Source organism: Emys orbicularis, chromosome 20 (genome assembly GCF_028017835.1).
Source record: "Emys orbicularis isolate rEmyOrb1 chromosome 20, rEmyOrb1.hap1, whole genome shotgun sequence".
NCBI classification, from domain to species: Eukaryota; Metazoa; Chordata; order Testudines; family Emydidae; genus Emys; species Emys orbicularis.
In genome coordinates, this window is record NC_088702.1 from 14,727,974 (window position 1) to 14,755,714 (window position 27,741).

Sequence of the window (27,741 nt, forward strand, 5' to 3'; positions counted from 1 at the left end):
CCTTGGGCAGGGGATGTTGCTAGGTGTTGGGGCTTGATGTTATTAGACCTCAGTAAGGTCAATCCCATACCTTGCTTTCTTTATTGCTGCTGTATCCACCTGCTCTTTCTCTCTGTGATCAGCCTTGCTAAGCTATTGCTTCTGGAAGGTCCTTGACGTCTTCTCTCTATTGATCCTCTCATGGCGGGGCTTTCCTATAGCTCTATATATTGCTGCTTCCAGTCCCTCCTGCCGAGGTGTGATTCCCTTTGTGTTCACTTAACAAAGTTGCTTGTCTGGGTATTTCCCTGAAGGCCGGGGAGAGCCTTGTGTCCAGCAACTGCTCCGAGAAATGCACCTGCCACGCCTCAGGCGAGGTCATCTGTGAGGAAACAAACTGTACCGAAGAGGAGAAATGCATGCTCAGGAATGGGGTGCGCAGCTGCGTGAAGCAGGTGGGCCGGTGCACGCTGGCCCCAGGAATATGGTTCACCTCCTTTGATGGTGTCGAGAGGGAAGTCCTCCTTGACGGGGCCTACGAGGTGTCTTCCCTCTGCGAAGGGGTCGACCTCCCCTGGTTCCGGATGGTGGTCAGTGTGTTCAGAGAAGGTGGCTTGGCCGTTCCTGATGGCATCTCCGTTTTCTTTGAGGAGGGTCTTATCCATGTCAATAAGAAAAAGGAGATTTGGGTAAGAGGAGGCTGGGTTAGCACACCCTAAACCAAGGGGGAGGGGCAAAAATCTGGGGGAGGGGGTGAGTCACTATTAAGATCCCTGCTTTATTGAAGGGAAGTGATCTGCCCAAAGTCATACGGTGAGTCAGTGACTGAGTTGGGAATAGAGTGCAGGACTCCTGTTAGGACCCTGCTCTAACCTCTAGACCCAGGGATAGAACCCAGGAGTCCTGGCTCCCAGCTCACCCCTATTAGACCCCACTTCTCTCTCAGAGCCACAGATCGAACCCAGAAGTTCTGACTCCCAGCCCCCCACTCAAACCCACTAGACCCTATTCCCTTCCAAGAGCAAGAACCCAGGAGTCCTGGCTCCCAGCTCACTCCTGCTCTAATCCACTAGACCCCACTCCTCTCCCAGGGGTGGGACTAGAACCCATGCATTCTGAATTTTAGCCCACTCATCTAGCCAGTGAATTAAGCACCACACAGAGCTGGGAGTCCCTAACCCCCTCCTCTAATGGCGAGCTTGTGCTCAGTGGCATAGCCAGGGGGAGGGAAGAGGGGGATTGAAAAAAAAAAGGCGCCACCTGCTGCAGCGTTTTTACTGATGGGGCAGCGCTCCGGGTCTTCGGCGGCACCTCGGCGGCGGGACCTTCACTAGCTCCGCAGGGCTTCGGCGACATTTCGGCAACGAAGCTTCAGTGCTGCCGAAGACCCGGAGCGAGTGAAGGTCCCGCCGCAGAAGTGCCGCCAAGACCCGGAGCGAGTGAAGGTCCCGCCGCCGAAGTGCCGCTGAAGACCCGGAGCGAGTGAAGGTCCCGCCGCCCAAGTGCTGCCGAAGACCCGGAGCAAGTGAAGGTCCTGCCGCCGAAGACCCGGAGCGCCGCCCCGACAGTAAAAGCACCGCAGTGGGTGGCGCCTTTTTTTCCCCCCGCTCCTGGGTGAGTAAAATTTAAAAGGCGCCACTTGTGCTCGGTGGGGGAGTGGCCGCTCCCCCGCTCCCCCCCAGCTACGCTACTGCTTGTGCTGCCACCAATAGCAAGGCTGTTCCTGACATGCCAGCAGTCTCACCTGCAGTAGCTGTAAGAAGCTGTGGTGAGCAAAAGACCTTCACCAGGGTATTTAACCACGCGACCACTGGGCTGAATGTTAACAGAATGTTGACACTCACCTTTGTAAACCGTGTGAGATCTGTGGATGAGGACGATGATTTGAGTAGATCTAGTCCTGGTCCCAGCCAGAGACAAGGATGAAAAATGCTTATCTGTGTTATGGGCAGGATTTTTGACAAATGGTTTTTTGGACAAAAAATGCCTGTTCGTTGAACCCAAAACTTTTCGTGATACGGGCTTGGGTTTGACGAATCTCCTAAGTGGAAAAAAACTCTGAAAAAAGAGTTCCCAAATCCTCAAAATGAAACATTTCAATATTTTCAAAATGAAAAATTCTGGTTTTCCATTTCAGTATAACTTTGTGTTTCAAATTTTAAATGAATTAGTCTAAAAATTAAGTTAAAAGGAAAAAGATCAACATAGAAATGACACAACTGTACTGAAACAAAACATTTCGATTGACCCGAAACAAACAAACAAAAATTAAGGTTTTTGATTCGCAAAAATTTTGAAGACTTCCCGTACTGATTCAGGACGAGAAAAAATTTCAAACTCTCAAAAACTTGTGGCAATACTGGAAAACCATTCCACCCCCCTCCAGCTCTAATCTGTGTATTTACAGACCTTAAAACAAACCTGCTTTGAGTTTGGTTCTAATGACTGAAGAAATATGTTCTGAGGGAGCTTGATATTCTCTGTACCAGTTATTATTATTATTTCTATTAAAGTAGGGGGGTGGGAAACTGGGAATCAGGACACCCAAGTATGGCAGCACAACGGGGCCCCAACTGTGATCAGGCCCCATTATGCCGGGTGCTGCCCAGGCACACAGCGAGAGACAGTCCCTGCCCCACCTGAGATCAGGGCCCCATTATGCCAGGTGCTGCCCAGACACACAGCAAGAGATCTGAGAGTCCCTACCCACCTGAGATCAGGGTCTCTATCACACAGAGCATACAACTAAATAGACACAAAGGGAGATAAAGGATACATGGACCAACGTCACACAGGAAGTCAGTAACAGAGCCATGGACAGAACCCAGGTTTCCTGAGAACCAGTCGAATACTTGTTCTGGGCTGGATCTCCCTGCCTCAGTTGACTGATGGCCCCAATTTACTGCCCTTCACAGTCAATATGATTAGATCTGACCCACATTTCTTCTGACTGAAAATGAAGCATTAGGCTGTAAGCTCGTTGGGATGAAGACTGTGCTTTTGGTCTGTGTTTGTACAGCACTTGGCACAAAGAGGTCCTGAACCACCCCTGGGATTCCGGGGGCTGTTGCAATAGAAATAATGCCACTAATTATGGAAACGTGAGCTAACGAAGACCTTGTTAGCGTAAGAAAAAAAGGAGAGATGATTCCCTTAGTCACACATGCAATGAGGAGAAGACGAATTGGAAAGAGAGAGGCTCATCTCCCAGAGTGGAGGGGCAGAGCCTGCTCCCAGTTACATCAGTCTCAATCCAGAGTTACTCCCCTGACTGCAATGGATTTACTCGGGTTTTACACTTGTTTGAGAGCAAAATCTGACCCAGCGACTCCAGACCCCATTGCCTTGTACTGGGGTCCATAGACTATCTCTGTCTCACTACCTCCCATGGTGCCCAGCTTTTCTCTGACCTCCTTGTCTGTGCCTTCCAGGTGAGAGGGCACCAAAAGCAGCTCCCAGTGAAGGTATCCAGAACCTTGTCTGTAAGTGAGTCTCAGGGCACCATCATGATTGTCCAGGGCTCTAGAATAAAGATTCTGTTCAGCCTGAGCGGGGAGGTGACAGTGACAGTCAGCGAGAGCCTGGCTAACAAGCTGTGTGCACCTTGCGGGAACTTCAATGGCGACATCTCCGACGACATGCGGCTGCCCAGCGGGCAGGTTGTGGGGAACATCACGGACATGTTTGAAGCTTGGAGGGCACGAGACCTCCCAAGAAGGTGAGGGGCTTTCAAAGGGCTGCTCCTTCTAAGACAGCATGGCCATTCACTCCCCACAGGTGTGATCATGTGGTTGGCCTGGTTCATAGATTCCATATGTTCCAAGGCCAACAGGGGCCATTGTGACCTGCCTCGAAATAATTCCTGTTAGAAATTTTAGAAAAAGCATCCAGGCTTGATTACAGAATGCTCAGTGCTGGAAACCACAGGCCATGGCTACCTGCAGTGCAACTTTTGTTGGAGTAAAGACAATGGCTCTGATTCTGTTCTGTGCCACCTTTGCTCTGCTTCTGCTTCAGCCCCTGGCATATATTACAGCAGCCACAGGCTGCTTTGGTTTATAACAGGGCTGCTTCACAGCCTGGATCAGCCCAGAATTGCTGCAGGGCCGCAGACTGTGAAGACTACCCCTCTCGCCCTATGACCCATACCCTTGGGCTTATCAGGTGGACAGCACAGGTCTGCCCCTGCCAACCCTACACAGCTCCTTCCCTGGGGCAATTCTTCTTGTGTAACTTTTATGGCTCCAGAGTGAGGTGCGGGGCTGGGGTAGATGCTCTCAGTCATTGTAAGGACTCTAGGGTTCTTGATGACCCCCGTGTCAGTGGAGTGTGATGGGTTGGATCACAGAAAACCCCTTGGGAACTGCCAACTGATGTGCTGAGACTACTTCTAACCCGTTTTCCCTGCCAGTTTGGGACTCCAGAACCTTGCCAGATTGAGCCAGACATGCTAGCCTGTTATAAACCCAGACCCAAGTCTGAACCACATCCCCCAACAGCTGCAGGCTTAACTGAAAACAACTCTAACACTCAGATGGCCAGCTCCCAATGGGGTCCAAACCCCAAATAAATCCGTTTTGCCCTGTATAAAGCTTTATACAGGGTAAACTCATAAATTGTTTGCCCTCTGTAACACTGATAGAGAGATATGCACAGCTATTTGCCCCCCAGGTATTAATACATACTCTGGGTTAATTAATAAGTAAAAAGTGATTTTATTGACTACAAAAAGTAGGATTAAAGTGGTTCCAAGTAATAACAGACAGAACAAAGTAAATTACCAAACAAAATAAAATAAAACAAAACACGCAAGTCTAAACCTAATAAAGTAAGAAAGTGATTACAGATGAAACCTCACCCTCAGAGAGGTTCCAGTAAGCTTCTTTTACAGACTAGCCTCCTTCTAGTCTGGGTCCAGCAATCACTCACACCCCCGTGGTTACTGTCCTTTGTTTCAGTTTCTTTCAGTATCCTTTGGGGGGAGAGGCTATCTCTTGAGCCAGTTGAAGACAAAATGGAGGGGTTTCCAGGGGCTTAAATAGAATTCCTCTTGTGGTGGAGACCCCCTCCTGTCTCCTATGCAAAATCCAGCTCCAAAATGGAGTTTTGGAGTCACATGGGCAAGTCACATGTCCATGCATGACTCAGTCTTTACAGGCAGCAGCCATTGCCCACATGCTATCTTAAATGTCTCCAGGAAGACTTCTTATGTGGATTGGAGTCTTCCAAGATCCATTGTCAATTAAGTGGTTTTTGATTGGGCACTTAATTTGCACACTCCTTTCTCAAGAAGCTGACCAAATGCTTTACTAAGGCTACTTAAACTCAAACAAGTACCCCAGCCAATATTCATAACTTCTAATACAAAAATGATACATGCCTACAAATAGGATGAATATATTCAGTAGATTATAACCTTTGCAGAGATCTGTTACATGGCATATGTAGCAGAAAACATATTCCAGTTATGTCATATTTACATTCATAAGCATATTTCCATAAAGCGTTATGGGGTGCAACGTCACATGGTGTTCACTGGATTTCATTCCAGTTTGCTGGAGGGAGTCTCATAAAATATTTTGAGGTGGTTGGATGAAAAGTGCTGTCAATCTCAATCCGCTCTGTGACCCAGCAGGAGGGATTAATTTTTGTCTTTCTTTTTCTCTCCTAGAAATGTTTAAAAGCCACCTGAGCTGCAGTGGACCCCGCCCCCTTTCCCTTCCCTGCATTGGACTGGGCTGGCCGGTTACTCAGTAACAGGTCATAGCTTAGCACACAAACGTGTGTTCCTTCACGTAGGACTCTCCCTGCAGCGTGGATGAGTTTAGTGGTGCCGGGTGCGTGACAGAAAATCTCATCTGGACTTGTCAATAGAGAAGTTTGCAAAGGTGTGTGTGAAGCAGCAGGTTCTGGCATGCCTCGGGAAATGGCTTTCGTGTTCCGCTTGGATCCCGTCACACCACCCTTTAAGGCTCTTTATGCTGCCAAAGTGGAATAAAGGAGCTTCAGCACAATATGACTCAGGCTATTTGTCTCTCTTCTCAGCACTAGAGTGGTGTAAAGAGGACTGGGTAATTGGGAATTTGGGCCTAGGCCTACTTCTGATACACTGCAAGGACTATGGGCGAAGGTGCCTAACCACAATCTCCCTCTATGTCCACACTGTGTGATAGGCGATGCCTTTCCTGACCTGCTCTTCCTCCAAGACCCACACGCGGGTCATGCCCAAAAATCATCCCCATCACCTCTGGCTTTCCTCACCAGGGAATTAACAGCACCGTCACAGAAAGGTCAGCCCATGCCTTCTGATCGCTCTCCTTTACACTGGCATAATTCCAGGGTCATTCCTGATTTACACAGCGGTGAGGAGAGGAGAATCAGGCCCATTTTCCAGACTAAACAAACCCAATTATTTCAATCTTCCCTCATAGGTCATGTTTTCTAGACCTTTAATCATTTTTGTTGCTCTTCTCTGGACTTTCTCCAATTTGTCCACATCTTTCTTGAAATGTGGCACCCAGAACTGGACACAATACTTCAGTTGAGGCCTAATCAGCGCGGAGCAGAGCGGAAGAATGACTTCTCGTGCCTTGCTCACAACACTCCAGCTAATACATCCCACAATGATGTTAGCTTTTTTTGCAACAGTGTTACACTGTAAACACATATTTAGCTTGTGGTCCACTAATACTCCCAGGTTCCTTTCCACAGTACTCCTTACTAGGCAATCATTTTTCCATTTTGTATGTGTGCAACTGATTGTTCCTTCCTAAGTGGAGTACTTTGCATTTGTCCCTATTGAATTTCATCCTATTTACTTCAGACCATTTCTCCAGTTTGTCCAGATCATTTTGAATTTTAATCCTATCCTCCAAAGCACTTGCAACCCCTCCTAGCTTGGTATCATCCGCAAACTTTATAAGTGTATTCTTTATGCCATTATCTAAGTCATTGATGAAGATATTGAACAGAACCGGACCCAGAACTGATCCCTGCAGGACCCCACTCGTTATGCCCTTCCACTGATAACTACTCTCTGGAAATGGTTTTCGAACTAGTTATGCACCCACCTTATAGTAGCTCCATCTAGGTTGCATTTCCCTAGTTTGTTTATGAGAAGTTTATACAAGACAGTATCAAAAGCTTTACTAAAGTCAAGAAATACCATGTCTACCGCTTCCCCTATATCCACAAGGCTTGTTACCCTGTCAAAGAAAGCTACCAGGTTGATGTGACATGATTTGTTCTTTCTGTTTGATGGGTTCTGTAGGCCTGGTCACCTCTATAGTGTTAAGGCAACGCAAGACAGCTTACTTCAACCTAGCTATGGAAGTGTCCACACTTAAATTTCACTCCCGCTGATGTAACCACCCTGCTACACTGACTTAATAACGCCATCTCCACGAACGGCATAGATTCCAAATCGATGTAGTTCGTTCAATGCAGTGTCAGTATAGAGCCTGTGCTGCTTACATCAACCATTACTGGCTTTCAGAAGCTGTCCCACAATACTCCACACTATCAGTACAATCGGTACAAGCACTCCTAGGATGCACACCGCTGACACAAGGAACAAAGTGTGGACACGCACAAGCGATGTAATAACTGCGGTGGCTGTATGCTGATGTAAGTTAGGTCAACTTCATTTTGTAGTGTAGACGTGGCCTTAGTTCCAGGGGTATATGGAATGCAAATGTTTGCTGTTACATTATAGCATGGGATACAGCTGAGTGAGAACAATACATGTGGCGTCCTACAAGCATTTTTTAAAACACTAAACACATTCTTATCAGCTAAACATCTAATATTCCTTTTGGCGATGCTAGCACACAAGTAGGCAAGACTAGTTTCCAGCTATGCATTTCTAAGTGTTCAGTCAGGCCAGGGGCCTTGGCATGGCCTGGCACCTGGTCTGCCAGCATCACACCTGAATGTAAGAGAATTACCAGGACGGGTCATGGATTTTAAGGTCAGATGGGATCATTGGGATCATCTGATCTGTCCTCCATAACACAGAATGTAAAGTTTCACCCACTGATTCCTGCAGCAAAACCTGTAACTTTTGGCTAAATTATAGGATCACTTTTATAGAAAGACAGCCTTGATTTAAAGGGACTGAGTTCCCTCATCATGTAAATGGCCCTTAATGTAGATGGAGAATTTTCCACATCCCTCAGTAAGTTGTTCCAGTAGTTTATTACCCTCACTGTTATATATTTGCATCTTATTTCCTGATTTAAATTGCTGCCTTTAAACTTCCAGCCAGTCAAAGTGCTAGTAGAGCGCCCCCTCTTGGCCACTCCCCAGACTGCAGTAAGGGGATCCAGTGTGTTTTAAGAGTCCGGAGTCTGAATGGGCTCCAGGCACCGCTGCTAGTTTTGGATCCTCTAAGCACTCCCAGGGCACAGGCCGTAATTTAAATACACCCATCCATGTGATCATAGAATCATAGAATATCAGGGTTGAAAGGGACCTCAGGAGGTCACTAGTCCAACCCCCTGCTCAAAGCAGGACCAATCCCCAACTAAATCATCCCAGCCAGGGCTTTGTCAAACCTGACCTTAAAAACCTACAAGGAAGGAGATTCCACCATCTCTTTAGGTAACCCATTCCAGTGCTTCACCCCCCTCCTAGTGAAAAAGTTTTTCCTAATAACCTCCCCCACTGCAGCTTGAGACAATTACTCCTTGTTCTGTCATCTGCTACCACTGAGAACAGTCTAGATCCATCCTCTTTGGAACTCCCTTTCAGGTAGTTGAAAGCAGCTATCAAATCCCCCCTCATTCTTCTCTTCTGCAGACTAGATAATCCCAGTTCCCTCAGCCTCTCCTCATAAATCATGTGCTCCAGCCCCCTAATCATTTTTGTTGCCCTCCGCTGGACTCTTTCCAATTTTTCCACATCCTTCTTGTAGTGTAGGGCCCAAAACTGGACACAGTACTCCAGATGAGGCCTCACCAATGTTGAATAGAGGGGAATGATCACGTCCCTTGATCTGCTGGCAATGCCCCTACTTATACAGCCCAAAATGCAGTTAGCCTTCTTGGCAACAAGGGCACATTCTTGACTCATATCCAGCTTCTCGTCCACTGTAACCCCTAGGTCCTTTTCTGCAGAACTGCTGCCTAGCCATTCGGTCCCTAGTCTGTAGCAGTGAATGGGATTCTTCCGTCCTAAGTGCAGGACTCTGCACTTGTCCTTGTTGAACCTCATCAGGTTTCTTTTGGCCCAATCCTCTAATTTGTCTAGGTCCCTCTGTATCCTATCCCTACCCTCCAGCGTATCTACCACTCCTCCTAGTTTAGTGTCATCTGCAAACTTGTTGAGGGTGCAGTCCACACCATCCTCCAGATCATGAATGATGTTCTAGGACCCCAGTTTACCGCTCCAAGGGGCACGTGGTACATGTAACACAAAGCATATACAGAGAGACTTTGTACCGGATCTTAAAACGTCAGTGGTCTTTTCTTCTAAAAGCACAAGAAATATGTAGAGCTACACCAAGATAATAAACTCTCCACGCATTTTTCCGTGCCTCAGTTTCCTCACCAACCTGGAGCATTCTTTGGGCTGGGGTAAAAGTCCTCGGAGGCCATCCATAGTGTCATAGAGTCCCAGAGGTTCAGGCCTGAAGGGACCACTCGATCGTCCAGTCTGCCCTCCTGTATATTGCAGGCCACCACCACCCCCAACCCCCGTGCATTAAACCCAACAAGCAAGTAGACCAAAATATTCCAGCCCACAGGAGACTAGACTATTGTGTGCCACAGGCAGAGAATAGGAGGCACCGAGGTTCACCAGTGCCCAAGGCCATTGCAATGGCAGGGAAACAATTAAGGAAGAGATACCCAGATAACCCCGGCAAGCGCAACCTTTGATTTACGTGTTCCCAATTAGTAGTTTAAAGATAATGGAATAAAACCAAACTGACTTCTTCAAGGGTTGAGTCTCTGGGTTGGTTACAGATAATTTAAATCAGGGGAGGATTGTGAAGGGCACAATGAGTGATGAAAGTACAGACTTGATTTATAGTAAAATAGTTAAAACAAACAGGCATCAGAGCACAATCGCACACTGCATTTACATTCCTATCCAAAGGTGGAGTGCGGCAGTTTGGAGTCATCGTTCCCTGGACAAGAAGAATGGTTATGTGCTCCTTTTTCTGATGTGCCTGGCTGGTGGATGGGTGTCCCAATCTAAAGTTACCATGCTACGTTTTATAGTCACTTAGAATAACACCCCATCATTAATTAGAATTAAGCCTGTCTTTTAACATATCTATATTTCCGCCACCATAATTAAAATACCTTCTACTCCTTCATTGGCTAGTTAATATTAAAAATCACATTTAATTAACAGCTGTGTAAAAGCAATCCCAATAACTATCGCTATAGATAGCAGTCTTCCAAAACATCCACAACCCTCATTAAAACCAGTTAGAACCACACATGTTCCCAGCATAACCTGGGGTGATGTCCTGACTTCTCTCTCCTTTGCCTCTGAGCTCTCTTATTTCACTTCACATATATTTTACCAGCTCTCGCCTTATTATTGTCAAGCCTATTTTTAGGAAATAGATTTTTGAGCCTACTTACATTGCCACACCTTTCTATACAACAGGGGTCGGCAACGTTCGGCACGCGGCTCGCCAGGGTAAGCACCCTGGCGGGCCGGGCCAGTTTTATTTACCTGCTGACGCGGCAGGTTCAGCCGATCGCGGCCCCCACTGGCCGCGGTTCGCTGTCCCAGGCCAATGGGGGCAGCGAGAAGCCGCGGCCAGCACATCGCTTGCCCGCGCCGCTTCTCGCCGCCCCCATTGGCCCGGGACGGCGAACCGCGGCCAGTGGGGGCCGCGATCGGCTGAACCTGCCGCGTCAGCAGGTAAATAAAACTGGCCCGGCCCGCCAGGGTGCTTACCCTGGCGAGCCGCGTGCCGAACGTTGCCGACCCCTGCTATACAACATAGGCAAGCATCATCGCTGTAGGCTACACAAGTGACCCACATCCATTATAGGCTACCTGCCATGGGCTACACACGTGACCTGCACCCACATGCTACAGAGGAAGGCCAAAGCCACCCCAACAAGGTCCCTGCCAATCTGATGTGGGGGCAAATTCCTTCCTGACCCCATATCTGGCAATCAGTTCGACCCTGAGCAGGTGCACCAGAACCAGCCAGCCAAGCACCTGCGAGAGCGGATGCTTGGTTCAGAGACCTCCTTGCAATTGACGACAGGTTATGCGTGGTGTGTGCAGGAAGGGGCCTCATTAAAGAGCCTCACAGATCAGTCTCCAACGCATGGAGAGAGGGAAAAGCAAGTTACTTATTCATTGGCCATGGGAGGCCAATGAAGCTTGAGCTCAAGATAAACTCCAGCCCCTGTTTCAATGGCCCTTATGGGGCAGACTTGCCAGAAAGTCTTTGTGACTTTGTCTTGGGGCCATGCATAGCAGCATCCTGCGCTGGGGGCTTTCCCTGGTGTGCCTGATGGCTCCTTTACATCAGTCTAGCTGGCATAAGATGGGTGACAAGGCATCCCACAATACACAGCACCAGTTACCCACAAAGCCCCCATGCCTGAAGGCAGAGCCGAGGACATGGGCATGCCTACCCACAATGCACCATGGCTTTTAACCGCTGTCGTGTGGACAGGAGAGGCCGAGCGCAGACTCTGTCTGCCGAAGCAGTTTTGTTGGGGGTGCTATGAGGCCAGACCCTTGGTGATCAAACCGTCTAGTGCAGCTAAGCCCTGGAAGCCAAGTGCATTGAGTGGCTGTTTAGGAGATGGGAAGGGATTCGGATTGGAAACAGGTGTGGCTGCTTCATGACTGCCAGAGACGAGCATGGCTGAACAAAAGATCTCTCATGGCATAGCCCACCAGCCCTGCTACCGACCCAGGTCTTCTAGAGTGCTGCATTAACCAGCAGCAGAATGCTGGAGGATGGCTAAAAACAACTGTTGAAAAGCCGTGAGGCAAAGGCCCTGGATTGGGAAGCCAGTGCCCCCTAGTGGGTAAAGGTCCCATGCCCCATTCCCCATCCCCCTGAGCCAGACAGGGGGCCAGATGGAAGTACGTGCCCCATAGAGGGCAAAGGTCCCATGCCCCTGTCAAGGCTGATTCCCCACTCTGGCACTTCGAGTGCAGAAGGTGGGGGCCTGCAAGGATTCTAAAAATTAATACTGGCCACTCCAGGCTTGTATTAAACACAGCTTTTCTCTGACCTTGGATTGGTAGATTCTGCCACCACCCAAGTGCAGAACCCCTTTGAGAGTCCAGGAAGGCACACTTGGGAATTCCTTCCTGTGGGGTACCCTCAAGCCCTTTCACCCCCCCTCCGGGGAAGAGCTGAGAAAGAAAAAAAACGCTAATTAAACATGTGCAGAAACTCTTAGGACACAAATATCCAATCCTGTTCTTAAAAAAGGTAAATTTTATTTAAAAAAAAAAGAAAAGAAAATACATCTGGAAAGTCAGACTATTGCTAGATTTTAAAAGAGTAACTACAAGGATTAAGTACCAAGAATAGTTTTCTTGAGGTCTCGCTTAAAGGTTACAAGCAAAAAAAAAAGCACCTGGGTTTAGCACAGAGGAGTCCACAAGCCTTAAAGAAATAAACAGAGATAAACCTAATTGCGTCTTCTTAGACATTTCCTGATCTACTTACATATCTGGGGTTTCAATGAGTAGTTTCTAGGTATGATACTAAGGCAGGGGCTTTGGGGAAGGGGTGGAGTGGGAGTGGGAGTGGGGGTGGGGCTGGAGCGGAGCAGGGGAGGGAAGAGGCGGGGTGGGAGTGGAGCAGGGGTGGGAAGAGGCGGGGTGGGGGCGGAACAGGGGCGGGGGCAGCTTTCCTGGCCGGCTCAGCCTGCCGTGGGATCGGGCTGGCCGGGGCCCCTTCTGACTCTGGGCCTGGCTCCATGGTAAACCCGGTACTGTCTGTGGTGCCCTTTGGTGCCGGCTTCCCTGACTCTGGTGGGGTTGCAAGCATGGGCTCTAGTGCTGACTGCTCCGCCAGTTCCGATTCTTCGGCTGGGTTCCTGTAGGAGGCTCAGGAATGGAGTTAGATGTGGAGGCCTGTTTAGCCTGGTTGCAGGTGACCAGCCCCACCCCTTTTTGTTAGCCTCACATGGTTGGCTAAGTCTTCTCCCAGCAGCATGGAAGTGGGATAATCATCATAGACTGCAAAAGTCCATATTCCTGACCAGCCCTTGTACTGGACAGGCAACCTGGCTGTAGGCAAGTTAAAAGAGTTGGCCTTAAAGGGTTGCACCGTCACCTAGGCCAATGAATTTGGGGTCTACCAGGGATTCGTGGATAGCTGACACCTGTGCTCCAGTGTCTCTCCACACAGTAATCTTTCTCCTGCCCACACTCACAGTTTCCCTTCGCTCTGGGGGTATTTGCGAGACATCTGGGCCTGAAGGCTCTCAGTGGGACTCCGGGGTGATGAGTTGCAGTCGGTTGGTGCTCTGGGGCAGTTGGCCTTCACATGCCCCAGCTTATTACATTTGACGCATCGCCCAGCTGACTGTGGGCTGGGGTCAGGTGGATGGTTGGAGAGTGGGGTGGTGGGACGAGAGGGCAACTGGGGTCTCCCTGGCTGCGTGGAGGGTTCCTCCTTGCGAGGTGGGGCTTTGGGCTGCCCCTGGTGGTAGGGTGTTATCTCAGGTAGCTCCTTCTGATATCCACTCCAACTGCTACTAGCTTTCTTCTTTTCTGCCACCTCCACCCATTTGTTCCAATCTCCCCTGCCTCAGTTGCAGTTTTGGGCTTCCCATCTAGGATGTACCTTTCTATTTCCTCAGGAACTGTTCTATTTGCATTAGGAGAGACAGATCTTCCAGAGATTTAACACTTGCTCCTGATATCCAGGCATCCCAATTTTTTACAATGTGGTAGGTGTGTCGGGAAAATGCAATGTCTGGTTTCCACCTTAGGGCTCTGAATCAACAGGCATATCTGGTGTTAGCCCCATTCTAATTCTGGCCTTTTGTTTAAAAAGTTTGTACTCATTCATGTGTTATACCTATCTATCTCATAGAGCTGGAAGGGACCCTAAAAGGTCATTAAGTCCAGCCCCCTGCCTTCACTAGCAGGACCAAGTACTGATTTTTGCCCCAGATCCCTAAGTGGCCCCCTCAAGGATTGAACTCACAACCCTGGGTTTAGCAGGCCAATGTGCAAACCAGGCATTTCAGCTGCCACCTCTGCTAAGGGTTCACTGAGCTGTGGCATCAGCTCCACCATATACTGGTCTGTAGAGATGCTGTACCCAAGGCAGGCCCTTTTGAAATTTTCTAAGGCCTGGTCTACACTACGAGTTTAGGTCGACTTTAGCAGCGTTAAATCGAATTAAGCCTGGACACGTTCACACGACGAAGCCCTTTCTTTCGACTTAAAGGGCCCTTTAAACCGGTTTCTTTACTCCACCTCCGACGAGGGGATTAGCGATAAAACCGGCCTTAGCGGGTCGGAATTGGGGTAGTGTGGACGGAATTCGACGTTATTGGCCTCTGGGAGCTATCCCACAGTGCTTCATTGTGACCGCTCTGGACAGCACTCTCAACTCAGATGCACTGACCAGGTAGACAGGAAAAGCCCCGCGAACGTTTGAATTTCATTTCCTGTTTGCTCAGCGTGGAGAGCACAGGTGACCACGCAGAGCTCATCAGCACAGGTAACCGTGATGGAGTCCCAGGATCGCAAAAGAGCTCCAGCATGGACAGAACGGGAGGTACGGGATCTGCTCGCCATATGGGGAGATGAATCAGTGCTGGCTGAACTCCGTAGCAGTAAACGAAATGGCAAAATATTAGAAAAGGTCTCCAAGGCCATGAAGGACAGAGGCCACAACAGGGACGCACAGCAGTGCCGCGTGAAAATTAAGGAGCTAAGGCAAGCCTACCACAAAGCCAGAGAAGCAAACGGAAGGTCCGGGGCAGAGCCGCAAACATGCCGCTTCTACGCGGAGCTGCATGCCATTCTAGGGGGTGCAGCCACCACTACCCCAACCGTGTGCTATGACTCCCTCACTGGAGAAACACACAGGGAAGCGGGTTCGGGGTACGAGGAAGATGATGATGAAGACAATGAAGATAGCTCACAGCAGCAAGGAAGCGGAGAAACCGGTTTCCCCAACAGCCAGGATATGTTTATCACCCTGGACCTGGAACCAGTAACCCCCGAACTCACCCAAGGCGTGCTCCCATCCCCTGAGGGCGCACAGGGGACCTCTGGTGAGTGTACCTTTGTAAATATTACACATGGTTTAAAAGCAAGTGTGTTTAATGATTAATGATTAATTTGCCTTGGCAATCGCGGCCAGTACAGCTACTGGAAAAGTCTGTTAACGTGTATGGGGATGGAGCGGAAATCCTCCAGGGACATCTCCAGAAAACTCTCCTTCATGTACTCCCAAAGCCTTTGCAAAAGGTTTCTGGGGAGGGCTGCCTTATCCCGTCCGCCATGGTAGGACACTTTACCACGCCAGGCCAGTAGCACGTAGTCTGGAATCATTGCATAACAAAGCATGGCAGCGTATGGTCCCGGTGTTTGCTGGCATGCAGACAACATCCATTCCTTATCGCTCTTTGTTATTCTCAGTAGAGTGATATCATTCACGGTCACCTGGTTGAAATGGGGCGATTTTATTAAGGGGAGATTCAGAGGTGCCCGTTCCTGCTCTGCTGAACAGAAATATTCCCCGCTGTTAGCCACGCGGTGGGGGGGGAGGGGTGAAGTGATCATCCCAGAGAATTGGGTGTGCGGGGGAGGGGAGTTAGTTGGGTATGTGCTGCATGTTAACCCGGAAACCGCAGCCCCTCCTTTTACATTGCAAACCCATTTTAAATGGCAAACCCAACGGGTGTTTGGTATGGGAAATGAGAGCGCTACTGTTTGAAACCATTCCCACATGTTAAGAAGGTTAAAAAAGCCAAAAGACTGTGTCTTACCATGGCTGCCTGCAAGCCGAAATCTGTGGCCTGGCACTGCGTGAGTGATCTCTCACACCAAACCGGCAGGCCCTCAATATAAGAGGAAAAATGCGACCTTATAACCAAAGCACATGTGCTGTGTAATGTGAACAGCAAAATTTAACGTGAAAGAGTGTACCCATTGTTCTCTAAAATGTGTCTTTTTTAACCATCTCTCCCTTCTCCTCCACCAGCTGCAAATGTTTCTCCTTCACAGAGGCTAGTGAAGATTAGAAAGAGAAAACGGAGGACGCGGGATGATATGTTCACGGAACTCCAGATGTCCTCCCACGCTGACAGAGCACAGCAGAATGCGTGGAGGCAGTCAATGTCAGACTACAGAAAAGCACAATATGAACGAGAGGAGAGGTGGCGGGCTGAATCGTGGGATGAACAGAGCAAGTTGCGGGCTGAAGATGATAGGTGGCGTCAGCTTGCAGACAGAAGGCAAGAGTCGATGCTCCAGCTGCTGGAGCATCAAACTGATATGCTCCAGCGTATGGTTGAGCTGCAGGAAAGGCAGCAGGAGCAGAGACCGCCCTGTGTAACCGACAGCCCTCCTCCCCAAGTTCCATAGCCTCCTCACCCAGACGCCCAAGAACACGGTGGGGGGGCCTCCGGTCACCCAGTCACTCCACTCCAGATGATTGCCCTAGCATCAGAAGGCTGGCCTTCAATAAGAGTTAAAGTTTTAAACTGCAGTGTGTCCTTTTCCTTCCCTCCTCCCCCACCCATCCCGGGCTACCTTGGCAATTATCCCCCTAGTTGTGTGATGAATTAATAAAGAATGCATGAATGTGAAGTAACAATGACTTTATTGCCTCTGCAAGCGGTGCTCGAAGGGGGGAGGGGTGGGTGGGGTGGTTGGCTTACAAGGAAGTAGAGTGAACCGGGTGTGGGGGGGCGGAGGGTTCATCAAGGAGTAACAAACAGAAGTTTCACACTGTAGCCTGGCCAGTCACAAAACTCGTTTTCAAAGCTTCTCTGATGCGCACCACGCCCTGCTGTGCTCCTCTAACCGCCCTGGTGTCTGGCTGCGCGTAATCAGCGGCCAGGCGATTTGCCTCAACCTCCCACCCCGCCATAAATGTCTCCCCCTTACTCTCACAGATATTGTGGAGCGCACAGCAAGCAGCAATAACAATGCGGATATTCTTTTTGCTGAGGTCTGAGCGAGTCAGTAAGCTGCGCCAGCGCGCTTTTAAACGTCCAAATGCACATTCCACCACCATTCGGCACTTGCTCAGCCTGTAGTTGAACAGGTCTTGACTCCTGTCCAGGCTGCCTGTGTACGGCTTCATGAGCCATGGCATTAAGGGGTAGGCTGGGTCCCCAAGGATCACGATAGGCATTTCAACATCCCCAACGGTTACTTTCTGGTCCGGGAAGAAAGTCCCTTCCTCCAGCTTTCGAAACAGAGCAGAGTGCCTGAAGACGCGAGCATCATGTACCTTTCCCGGCCATCCCACGTTGATGTTGGTGAAACGTCCCTTGTGATCCACCAGGGCTTGCAGCAGCATTGAAAAGTACCCCTTGCGGTTTATGTACTCGGTGGCTTGGTGCTCCGGTGCCAAGATAGGGATACGGGTTCCGTCTATGGCCCCACCACAGTTTGGGAATCCCATTGCAGCAAAGCCATCCACTATGGCCTGCACGTTTCCCAGAGTCACTACCCTTGATATCACCAGGTCTTTCATTGCCCTGGCAACTTGGATCACAGCAGCCCCCACAGTAGATTTGCCCACTCCAAATTGATTCCCGACTGACCGGTAGCTGTCTGGCGTTGCAAGCTTCCACAGGGCTATTGCCACTCGCTTCTCAACTGTGAGGGCTGCTCTCATCCTGGTATTCTGGCACTTCAGGGCAGGGGAAAGCAAGTCACAAAGTTCCATGAAAGTGCCCTTACGCATGCGAAAGTTTCGCAGCCACTGGGAATCGCCCCACACCTGCAGCACGATGCGGTCCCACCAGTCTGTGCTTGTTTCCTGGGCCCAGAATCGGCGTTCCACGGCATGAACCTGCCCCAGTAACACCATGATTTCCACATTGCTGGGGCCTGTGCCTTGTGAGAGGTCTATGTCCATGTCAATTTCCTCATCACTCTCGTCGCTGCGCTGCAATCGCCTCCTCGGCTGGTCCTGGTTTTGCTTTGGCAAGTCCTGGCTCTGCATATACTCCAGGACAATGCGCGTGGTGTTCATAGTGCTCATAATTGCCGCGGAGATCTGAGCGGGCTCCATGATCCCAGTGCTAGCTATGGCGCCTGGTCTGAAAAAAGGCGCGAAACTAGTATCTGACGGACCAGGGGAAGGAGGGAGGGAGGGAGGGGCGAGTGACGACATGGCATACAGGTACAGGGAATTAAAATCAACAAAGGTGGCTGTGCATCAGGGAGAAACACAAACAACTGTCACACAGAATGGCCCCCCCCCAAAGATTGAACTCAAAAGCCTGGGTTTAGCAGGCCGTTGATTTCACGGAGGGAGGGGGAAGCTAATGAATACAGAACAAATCTATTTTTTACATCTTAAGCTGGCAGCCGACGGTGCAGCATGACTCATAGCCACTGCAGTATGATGATGATGGATACCAGTCGTAATATACCATCTTCTACCAAAAGGCAAGGGGCTGCTGCTGTGTAGCAATGCAGCCCCATGTCTGCCAGCCCCACGTCTGCCAGCACCCAGATCGCCCTCAGCCTCTTCTGGGTGCTTAGCAGAAAATACTGGGCGCTTGGCAGAAAATAGCTTACTACGACTGATAGCCATCATCGTCAAGACAGTTCAATAGGACTGAGCATGTCTGCCCAGGTGCCCATGATCAACAGCCACTGCAGTACGATGACGATGGATACCAATCGTAATATACCATCTTCTACCAAAAGCCAAGGGGCTGGTGCAATGCAGCCCTACGGCTGCCAGCCCCACGGCTACCAGTCATGCTGCACCGTCTACCGCCAAAAGGCAGTTAGCTGCTGCTGCTGTGTAGCAATGCAGTCCCACGTCTGCCGGCACCCAGATGACATATGGTGATGGTGAGCTGAGCTGAGTGGGCTCCATGCTTGCCATGGTATGTTGTCTGCACAGGTAACCCAGGTAAAAAGGCGTGAATCTATTGTCTGCCATTGCTCTGACGGAGGGGGAGGGGCCTGACGACATGTACCCAGAACCCCCCGCAACACTGTTTTGCATCATTCGGGCATTGGGATCTCAACCCAGAATTCCAATGGGCGGCGGAGACTGCGGGAACTGTGGGATAGCTACCCATAGTGCAATGCTCCGGAAGTCGACGCTAGCCTCGGTACTGTGGACGTGGTCCGCCGACTAGAGCACTTAGAGCATTTTATGTGGGGACACACACAATCGGCTGTATACAACCGATTTCTATAAAACCGGCTTCTATAAATTCGACCTAATTTCGCAGTGTAGACATACCCTAAGAAGGCCTCTGTATCATCGCCTACCTTGTATGTGGGGAATTTCTTGGAATGGGGAGCAGTACCTGGAGAAGGATTGTTAGGGCTACCTGATTGATCCAGCTTAGCCTTTTCCAGTTCTAAGCACTTCAGCTCCACTTCCAAGCACTTCGCCTCTTTGCTCTCCGCTGTTCTGCTTCTGCCTCCAAGCACGTCACCTGCATTTCCGCCTCCAAGTGCTTCGCCTGTCTCCTCCCCTCTGCTTCCAACTCCATCTGTAGAAAGAAATCCCTGTCTTACGCAGTCAGAACTCGGTCTGGGTTAAGGGCATCCCTCCATCCTGGCACCTGAATCTAGGGTGGGGGAGGGCTGACCCTTCCCTTCTGGAAAGCTCCTGGACCCCCATCCTTTCCCTGCATTTCTGTCATGGAGCTGGATGTCTGGGCTTGATCTGGGTCTGTCTCCTCCGTGGCGTGCCGCTTTGGGAAAACTGGTTTCTCTAGGGTTTCGGTGCCTAACCTCAACCTCATGCGCAGGCTGCCCTGCTCTAGCCTAACTATTTCGTTGCAACAAAGCTAGAAAAGAAAAAATATAAACTGCTTTTTGGACTCCCTGGCTTTGCAGGCTAATCCTTTGGCGTGCCTGTTCCCCCTCAGGCAGCAAAGAAAAGAAAAGAAAGAAAGAAAAAAAACCTCCCTGTCTTTCAAGCAGGCAAAAGGGAAAATGTGACCTTTTAAAACCCCGAGGTCTGTGCTTCTGGTTCAAAATGATCCCACCACCATGTCAAGGCTGATTCCCCACTCTGGCACTTTGAAGTGGGGCCCGCAAGGATTCTAAAAATTAATACTAGCCACTCCAGGCTTGTATTAAACTCCCACGGGTACAGCTTTTCTCTGACCTTGGCTTGGTAAACGCTGCCACCACCCAAATGCAGAAAAAAAACAACAACCCTTGGACCCAGGAAGGAGCACTTGGAAATTCCTCCCTGTGGGGTACCCTCAGCCCTTTCACCCCCCGTCCGGGGAAGAGCTGAGAAAGAAAACAAAGGAAATTAGTGGTTGCCACCAGTTAATTAAACAACATGTGCACAAACCTCTTAGGATACCAAAAATCCAATCCTGTTCTTAAAAAAGGTAAATTTTATTAAAAATAAAAAGAAAGAAAATACATCTGGAACTTAGGCTTTTGCTCGATTTTAAAAGATCAATTCCAAAAATTAAGCCCCCAAAATAGCTTCTTGGGGTTCAGCTTAAAGGTTACAAGCAAACAAAAGCATCAGGGGTTAGTACAGAGGAGATCCACAAGCCAAAATAAAGAAATATCCTAATTGTGTCTACCTAAACATTCCCTATCCCAATGAGTCCTGCTAGGTATGGAAAATAATTTTTCGTACCTGGTTCAAACCTTACACAGCATTCCTGCTTCTAGCATTGCTACTCCGTGTCCCTGCAGCCCAGAGAGAACAACAGACAAAGGGAAAGTTTCTTTTCCCATTTTAAAAGTTCTAGCCTTCCCATTGGCTCTTTTGGTCAGGTGCCCACCTTTTTTCTTTACCTGGGGGACTTTTTAACCCTTTCCAGGTAAAGCAAGTAAAGAACAGCTACCAAGAGGGATTTTACAGCTAACTGGCTGGCTGGGTGTCCATCAAAGGGAGCTACCTTCCCCCCACTTTATTTATCACAGCCTGAGATATCAAAATGCCAGAAACATGTTTAAATTTAAAGCCCACACAGAAGGAAACCCTGGAGGGAAGGAAAAGCCAGTGACTAATTACATGGGAGAGAGTCAAAGGACACCATGGGTAATGAACAAACTAACCTCAAACTAGAATATCTGAACAGAGGGCGTTCTGAACTTATCAAGCTCAGTCTTGAAGCCAGTTCAGTTTTTTGCCCCCACTGCTCCCCTTTGGAGGCTGTTCCAGAACTTCTCTCTTCTGATGGTTAGACTCCGTCGTCTAATTTTGAGCCTAAACTTGCTGATGGCCAGTTTATATCCCTTTGTTCTTCTTCGAGTGATTGCTCATGTGCATTCCACTATAGGTGTGCATGCTCGCCACGTGCATCGGTACCAGAAGTTTTTCCCTTAGCAGTATCCGTAGTGGGGGAGTTTTTTTAGAAAAACTGGACGTGCACAAGTCCATGGGGCTGGATGCGCTGCATCTGAGGGTACTAAAGGAGTTGGCGGATGAGATTTCAGAGCCATTAGCCATTATTTTTGAAAACTCATGGCGATCGGGGGAGGTCCCGGATGACTGGAAAAAGGCTAATGTAGTGCCCATCTTTAAAAAAGGGAAGAAGGAGGATCCGGGGAACTACAGGCCAGTCAGCCTCACCTCAGTCCCTGGAAAAATCATGGAGCAGGTCCTCAAGGAATCAATTATGAAACACTTAGAGGAGAGGAAAGTGATCAGGAACAGTCAGCATGGATTCACCAAGGGCAAGTCATGCCTGACTAACCTAATTGCCTTCTATGATGAGATAACTGGCTCTGTGGATGAGGGGAAAGCAGTGGATGTGTTATTCCTTGACTTTAGCAAAGCTTTTGATACTGTCTCCCACAGTATTCTTGCCGGCAAGTTAAAGAAGTATGGGCTGGATGAATGGACTGTAAGGTGGATAGAAAGCTGACTAGATCGTCGGGCTCAACGGGTAGTGATCAATGGCTCCATGTCTAGTTGGCAGCCGGTTTCAAGCGGAGTGCCCCAAGGGTTGGTCCTGGGGCCGGTTTTGTTTAATATCTTCATTAATGATCTGGAGGATGGTGTGGACTGCACTCTCAGCAAGTTTGCAGATGATACTAAACTGGGAGGCGTGGTAGATACACTAGAGGGTAGGGATCGGGTACAGAGGGACCTAGACAAATTAGAGGATTGGGCCAAAAAAAACCTGATGAGGTTCAACAAGGACAAGTGCAGAGTCCTGCACTTAGGACGGAAGAATCCCATGCACTGCTACAGACTAGGGACCGAATGGCTGGGTAGCAGTTCTGCAGAAAAGGACCTAGGGGTCACAGTGGACGAGAAGCTGGATATGAGTCAACAGTGTGCTCTTGTTGCCAAGAAAGCTAACGGCATTTTGGGCTGTATAAGTAGGGGCATTGCCAGCAGATCAAGGAACGTGATCGTTCCCCTTTATTCGACATTGGTGAGGCCTCATCTGGAATACTGTGTCCAGTTTTGGGCCCCACACTACAAGAAGGATGTGGAAAAATTGGAAAGAGTCCGGCGGAGGGCAACAAAAATGATTAGAGGTCTGGAGCACATGACTTATGAGGAGAGGCTGAGGGAACTGGGATTGTTTAGTCTCCAGAAGAGAAGAATGGGGGGGGGGGGGATTTGATAGCTGCTTTCAACTACCTGAGGGGGGGTTCCAAAGAGGATGGAGCTCAGCTGTTCTCAGTGGTGGCAGATGACAGAACAAGGAGCAATGGTCTCAAGTTGCAGTGGGGGAGGTCTAGGTTGGATATTAGGAAAAACTTTTTCACTAGGAGGGTGGTGAAGCACTGGAATGCATTACCTACGGAGGTGGTGGAGTCTCCTTCTTTGGAGGTTTTTAAGGCCCGGCTTGACAAAGCCCTGGCTGGGATGGTTTAGTTGGGAATTGGTCCTGCTTTGAGCCGGGGGTTGGACTAGATGACCTCCTGAGGTCCCTTCCAACCCTGATATTCTATGATTCTATGATTCTATGACCCCTGGAGTGGCGCCGATATATCGTGCCATAAAGGGGACTTCGTGTTCCCCCCACCCTCAGTTCCTTCTTGCCGCCAGTGAAGGTAGTCGGAACTTGCTCCAGCCTTGGCTGCAGCGTTTATAGCCTTAGTGGTATCCAGTTTCACTGAACTTTTCTTCGTCAGTGCCTGGCTCGGGGCATGCCCCGTGGCCCAGGCTTCAAGTCATGCGACTCCTGTTGCAACTCTATGCCCATAAACGCTCCACACTCTCAGTGTCTTCGCTGTCTGGGCGAGGCTCACGTTAGTGAGCGTTGTAAGTTTTGCCGTTCTTTCAAACTTTCATACGGACAAGGTTCAGCTCCGGCCTCACCCTGCCTTTTTGCCGAAGGTAGTCTCGGCTTTCCACATGGATCAGGATATTTTCCTCCCGATCCTCTGTCCTAAGCCCCATTCCTCTAATGAGGAACGCCGCCTGCACATGTTAGACGTGCACAGAGCGCTGGCCTTTTACTTAGACAGAACCAGGCCATTTAGGAGGTCCCCCCAGCTTTTTATTGCCTCGGCCGAGCGCATGAGGGGGCGACCGGTCTCCACCCAGCAGATCTCCCGCTGGATCACCTTGTGCATTCACACCTGTTACGACCTGGCAGGGGTTCCCCCACCTCCTATTGTGAAGGCTCATTCAACAAGAGCCCAGGCCTCGTCTGCAGCCTATGTGGCTCATGTCCCTATCTAGGACATCTGTAGGGCTGCTACGTGGTCCTCTGTCCACACTTTCTCATCGGACTATGCGATCGTCTCCCAATCACGGGATGATGCTGGTTTTGGTAGGGCGGTGCTCCGCCCGGGTAACCCTTGACATTTCATACTTACACTCCTACCTGCCTCCATCAGGAATAGCTTGGAGTCACCTATAGTGGAATACACATGAGCAATCACTCGAAGAAGAAAGGACAGTTACCTGTTCCGTAACTGGCATTCTTCGAGATATGTTGCTCATGTGTATTCCACGTCCCACTCTCCTTCCCCACTGTCGGAGTTGTCTGGCAAGAAGGAACTGAGGGTGGGGGGAGCACGCAGTCCCCTTTATGGCACGATATAGCGGCGCCACTCCAGGGGTCGCAGCGGTGCTCCCCCACTATGGATACTGCTAAGGGACAAACTTCCGGTACCGATGCACGTGGCAAGCACGCACACCTATAGTGGAATACACCTGAGCAACACATCTCGAAGAACACCAGTTACAGAACAGGTAACTGTCCTTTCTTGTGTCCACCTTTGCCCAAAATTATATTAGGCACCCAGCACAACCAGGTGTGGGGACATGCTTCCCAGTGGCTCCTTTGCAAATTCTACTCTCAACGGTTGAAATGCTCTTTTCTCGTCATCCATTTCCAGCCAGCCCTGCTGATTTGGGGATAAAGCAATAAATGTTTTTACAAACTTTTACCACTGTTTTACCACTCCCAGTTTGAGTGGAGTAGGGGCATACCGGGGCTTGGGGCTTTAACTATGCGGGAAGCACTGGGGCTGAAACTAGCTCTCCCATCATAGCTAAAGTCCCGAGCGCCAATGCCCCCAAAGGGACTGAAGCTGGGAATGGAGCTGCGGGGCTGACGCCCCAAGGCCAGAGCCTCCTGTGGGGCTGAAGCTGGGAACAGAGCCAGGCTGAAGCTCCGAGCCCTGGCGCCCCCCAGGAGGCTATAACCTGGAGCAGAGCCGCGAGGCTGAAGCCCTGAGCCCCAGTGCACCCCCTGACCTCCCGAGGGTCAGAAGCCTAGACACTTCTAACTATTGAAGGAGAACATTTAAAAGGTATGGATTGTGAGGCTATCATTAACGCGTTTGCGGAGCAGAAATCAAGGGAGAAACATGTGCATGTGCAGTAAAGTAGCACCTATCTGCTACCAATGTGATTGTTTTAATTACATGTTGTAATGATGCAGCCTCTGGCAAGACACAACTGCGAGTATCAGTTTAGGATAAATTGCTTAGAGCAGGGCAGTTACAGCCCAAGGCTGGGGCTCCTTTACCATTAAGGCACCAAACCAGCCCAACAGAGAGGACTTCGGTTTCACCCCACTGGCTAACCAGAAGTCATACAAGCAATTCCCTCAGACACTCCAGGTTCCCAGGATCACCACCAGCGCCACTCCTTATGGGGATGAATGGTTATGAAAACCAACACCCCAGTAAAAGAAAAAAGATTCTCCCGATCCCAAAGGACCAAGCCCCAGACCCAGGTCAATATACCAGTCAGATCTTACCCACAAATCACGCTGTTGCCAATCTTTTAGAATCTAAAATCTAAAGGTTTATTCATAAAAGAAAGGAATATAGATGAGAGTTAAAATTGGTTAAATGGAATCAATTACACACAGTAATGGCAAATTCTTGGTTCAGGCTTGTAGCAGTGATAGAATAAACTGCAGGTTTAAATCAAGTCTCTGGAACATCCACAGCTTGGATGGGTCGTTCAGTCCTTTGTTCAGAGCTTCAGTGTAGCAAAGTTCCTCCAGAGGTAAGAAGCAGGATTGTAGACAAGATGGAGGGGTTCCAGGGCCTTTTATATTCTCTGCCATGTAGGAGGACACCCCTTCCTTCTTACTGTGGAAAATCACAGCAGCAAGATGGAGTTTGGCATCACCTGGGCAAGTCACGTGTCCATGCATGACTAGGTTCTTTTACACAGAGAGCAGCCATTGCTCACATGCTACCTTGAACGTTCCCAGGAAGACTTCTCATGTGGATTGGAATCTCCCAAGGTCCATTGTAAGTTAAGTATTTCTTGACTGGGCACTTAATCTGCAAATTCCTTTCTCAAGAAGCTGACCAAATGCTTCACTAATGCTACTTAGAATCAAACACCTTGAGCTACAAGTACATAGCCAATATTCATAATTTCAACTACTAAATGATACACACATACAGCTAGCAACATCATAACCAGCAAATCAGAACCTTTTCATATACACCTCACACGACAACCTTTGTACAATATTTGCTGCAAATATAGAACAGTGGTTGCAACAATGATCTATACGGTCACAGTTGATGTCAATAACGTCACATATGTATTTTTTGTTATTGTATTGAATAAATATTTAAATGATCATTTATATTTCTTTTTGTTTCATGTTTTACAGAAAACACGAAGGTCAGCTGTAGGTGGGGGAGGGTGCTGAAGATGCTGTGCCCAGTGGTGCGTAAGGTGTAAATCTGGCCCTGCTTGTAGTGTGACCTATCTGTTGCTGACGCCTCCCAGCTGTCAATGTCTCAGTCTCACTGGTTCACGTCATGCTTCAGTGTGTCCTTGAAGCGGGTCTTCTGGCCCCCTCGTGTGCGTTTTTCCCTCTTTCAGGTTGCCATGCGGCAGCTGTTTTGGCATTCTGGTGTCGTCCATCCTCAACACATGACCAGCCCAGCGTGACTGCAATGCGCAGGGCCAGATTAACCATTAGGCTAATAAGGCTATAGCCTTAGGCCCTCCTATTTTTTAGGCCCTACTGGTCAGGCAGGGGGCGCGGCCAGGCACGGCCAGGGCCGGGTGATGGCGGGGAGCGAGCTTGCTCACGTGGCCCTGCTGGAGCACTCCTGCCAGCAGGAAAGGCAAAGCAGCCACCTGTGGCTTGGGAGGAGCTCAGCCAGCTGCCTGCTGCAGGAACACAGTGCCAGGGATCCGGTTAGCTCTGGTGACCGGACACTAAAAATCTGGTTACCATGGGAACCCGTGCCAGCCGTGGGTGTCGTTTGAGCAGGCCCCCCCCCCGCTCACTCCCCCTCTGATTTCTCCAGAGCTGACAGGGAGGGAAGAGGCTCCCTCTGTCCTTCTCCTCCACTGAGGCTGGCAGGCAGCTCCAGGACGCTGCCTCCTGGGTCCTAGTGCCCGTCACGATCATCCTCTATGTGTGCTGGGTCCCGTTTCTGGACAACTGGTGAGTGCCTAAAAATAAATAATAAAATAAATTAATGGAGATGTCCTATCTCCTAGAACTGGAAGGGACCTTGAAAGGTCATCGAGTCCAGCCCCCTGCCTTCCCTAGCAGGACCAAGTACTGATTTTGCCCCAGATCCCTAAGTGGCCCCCTCAAGGATTGAACTCACAACTCTGGGTTTAGTAGGCTAATGCTCAAACCACTGAGCTATCCCTCAGTGGGGGAAGGGGTGGGGGGGAAGGGGCAGTACCAGAGCGGTGGGGGGGGGGGAGGGAAGCTTGCACAGAACCTGCACACACACTATCCAGCTCCAGCCAGAACGATTTCCCCTCCCATGTATAAGGAACGAATTCCCACACATTTGTAGGGAAAACAAAACAAAACATCCCATTCTGGATACCAGTCCTTTAACTTTTACAGAACCTTCCAGCGAGGGGCTTCAGAGTTCTGCTGCACCGTGTTCAATACTGCATTAAACTCTACTAAAAACACTGGTCTACAATTTTTGAGAAGTCGTCTGCTTCAGAGATAAAATGTACTATTTATTATGTATTTTGATGTGCTGAATTCAAATATGACAATTAAAAAAACTGATTGGCTACGGTTTCTAAGATATTTAAGTTTTTACATTTTATGTCAATGTATATTGTGTAGATAGTAGAGTTTTAATCATAAATTGTAAACCTAGGTCTTTTCATGTGTTTATGGTTGCTTTACATGATAATATTTCACCTGTCCTGTTTATGTAACACTTTAAAAATCA

At 49.3% G+C, this 27,741-nt stretch overlaps 1 protein-coding gene across 1 annotated transcript in view; it reads left to right on the forward strand.

Annotated features, from left to right (window-relative positions):
- Nucleotides 1-26,459, forward strand: part of LOC135892559 (IgGFc-binding protein-like) — a 114,925-nt gene extending 88,466 nt beyond the window's left edge. Inside the window, exons 37-39 of the mRNA XM_065420361.1 lie at nt 294-668; nt 3,411-3,697; nt 26,405-26,459. Of these exons, the coding sequence (XP_065276433.1) occupies nt 294-668; nt 3,411-3,697; nt 26,405-26,459 (717 nt within the window). The remainder of the gene's footprint in view (nt 1-293; nt 669-3,410; nt 3,698-26,404) is intronic.
- Nucleotides 26,460-27,741: the final 1,282 nt, after the last annotated feature.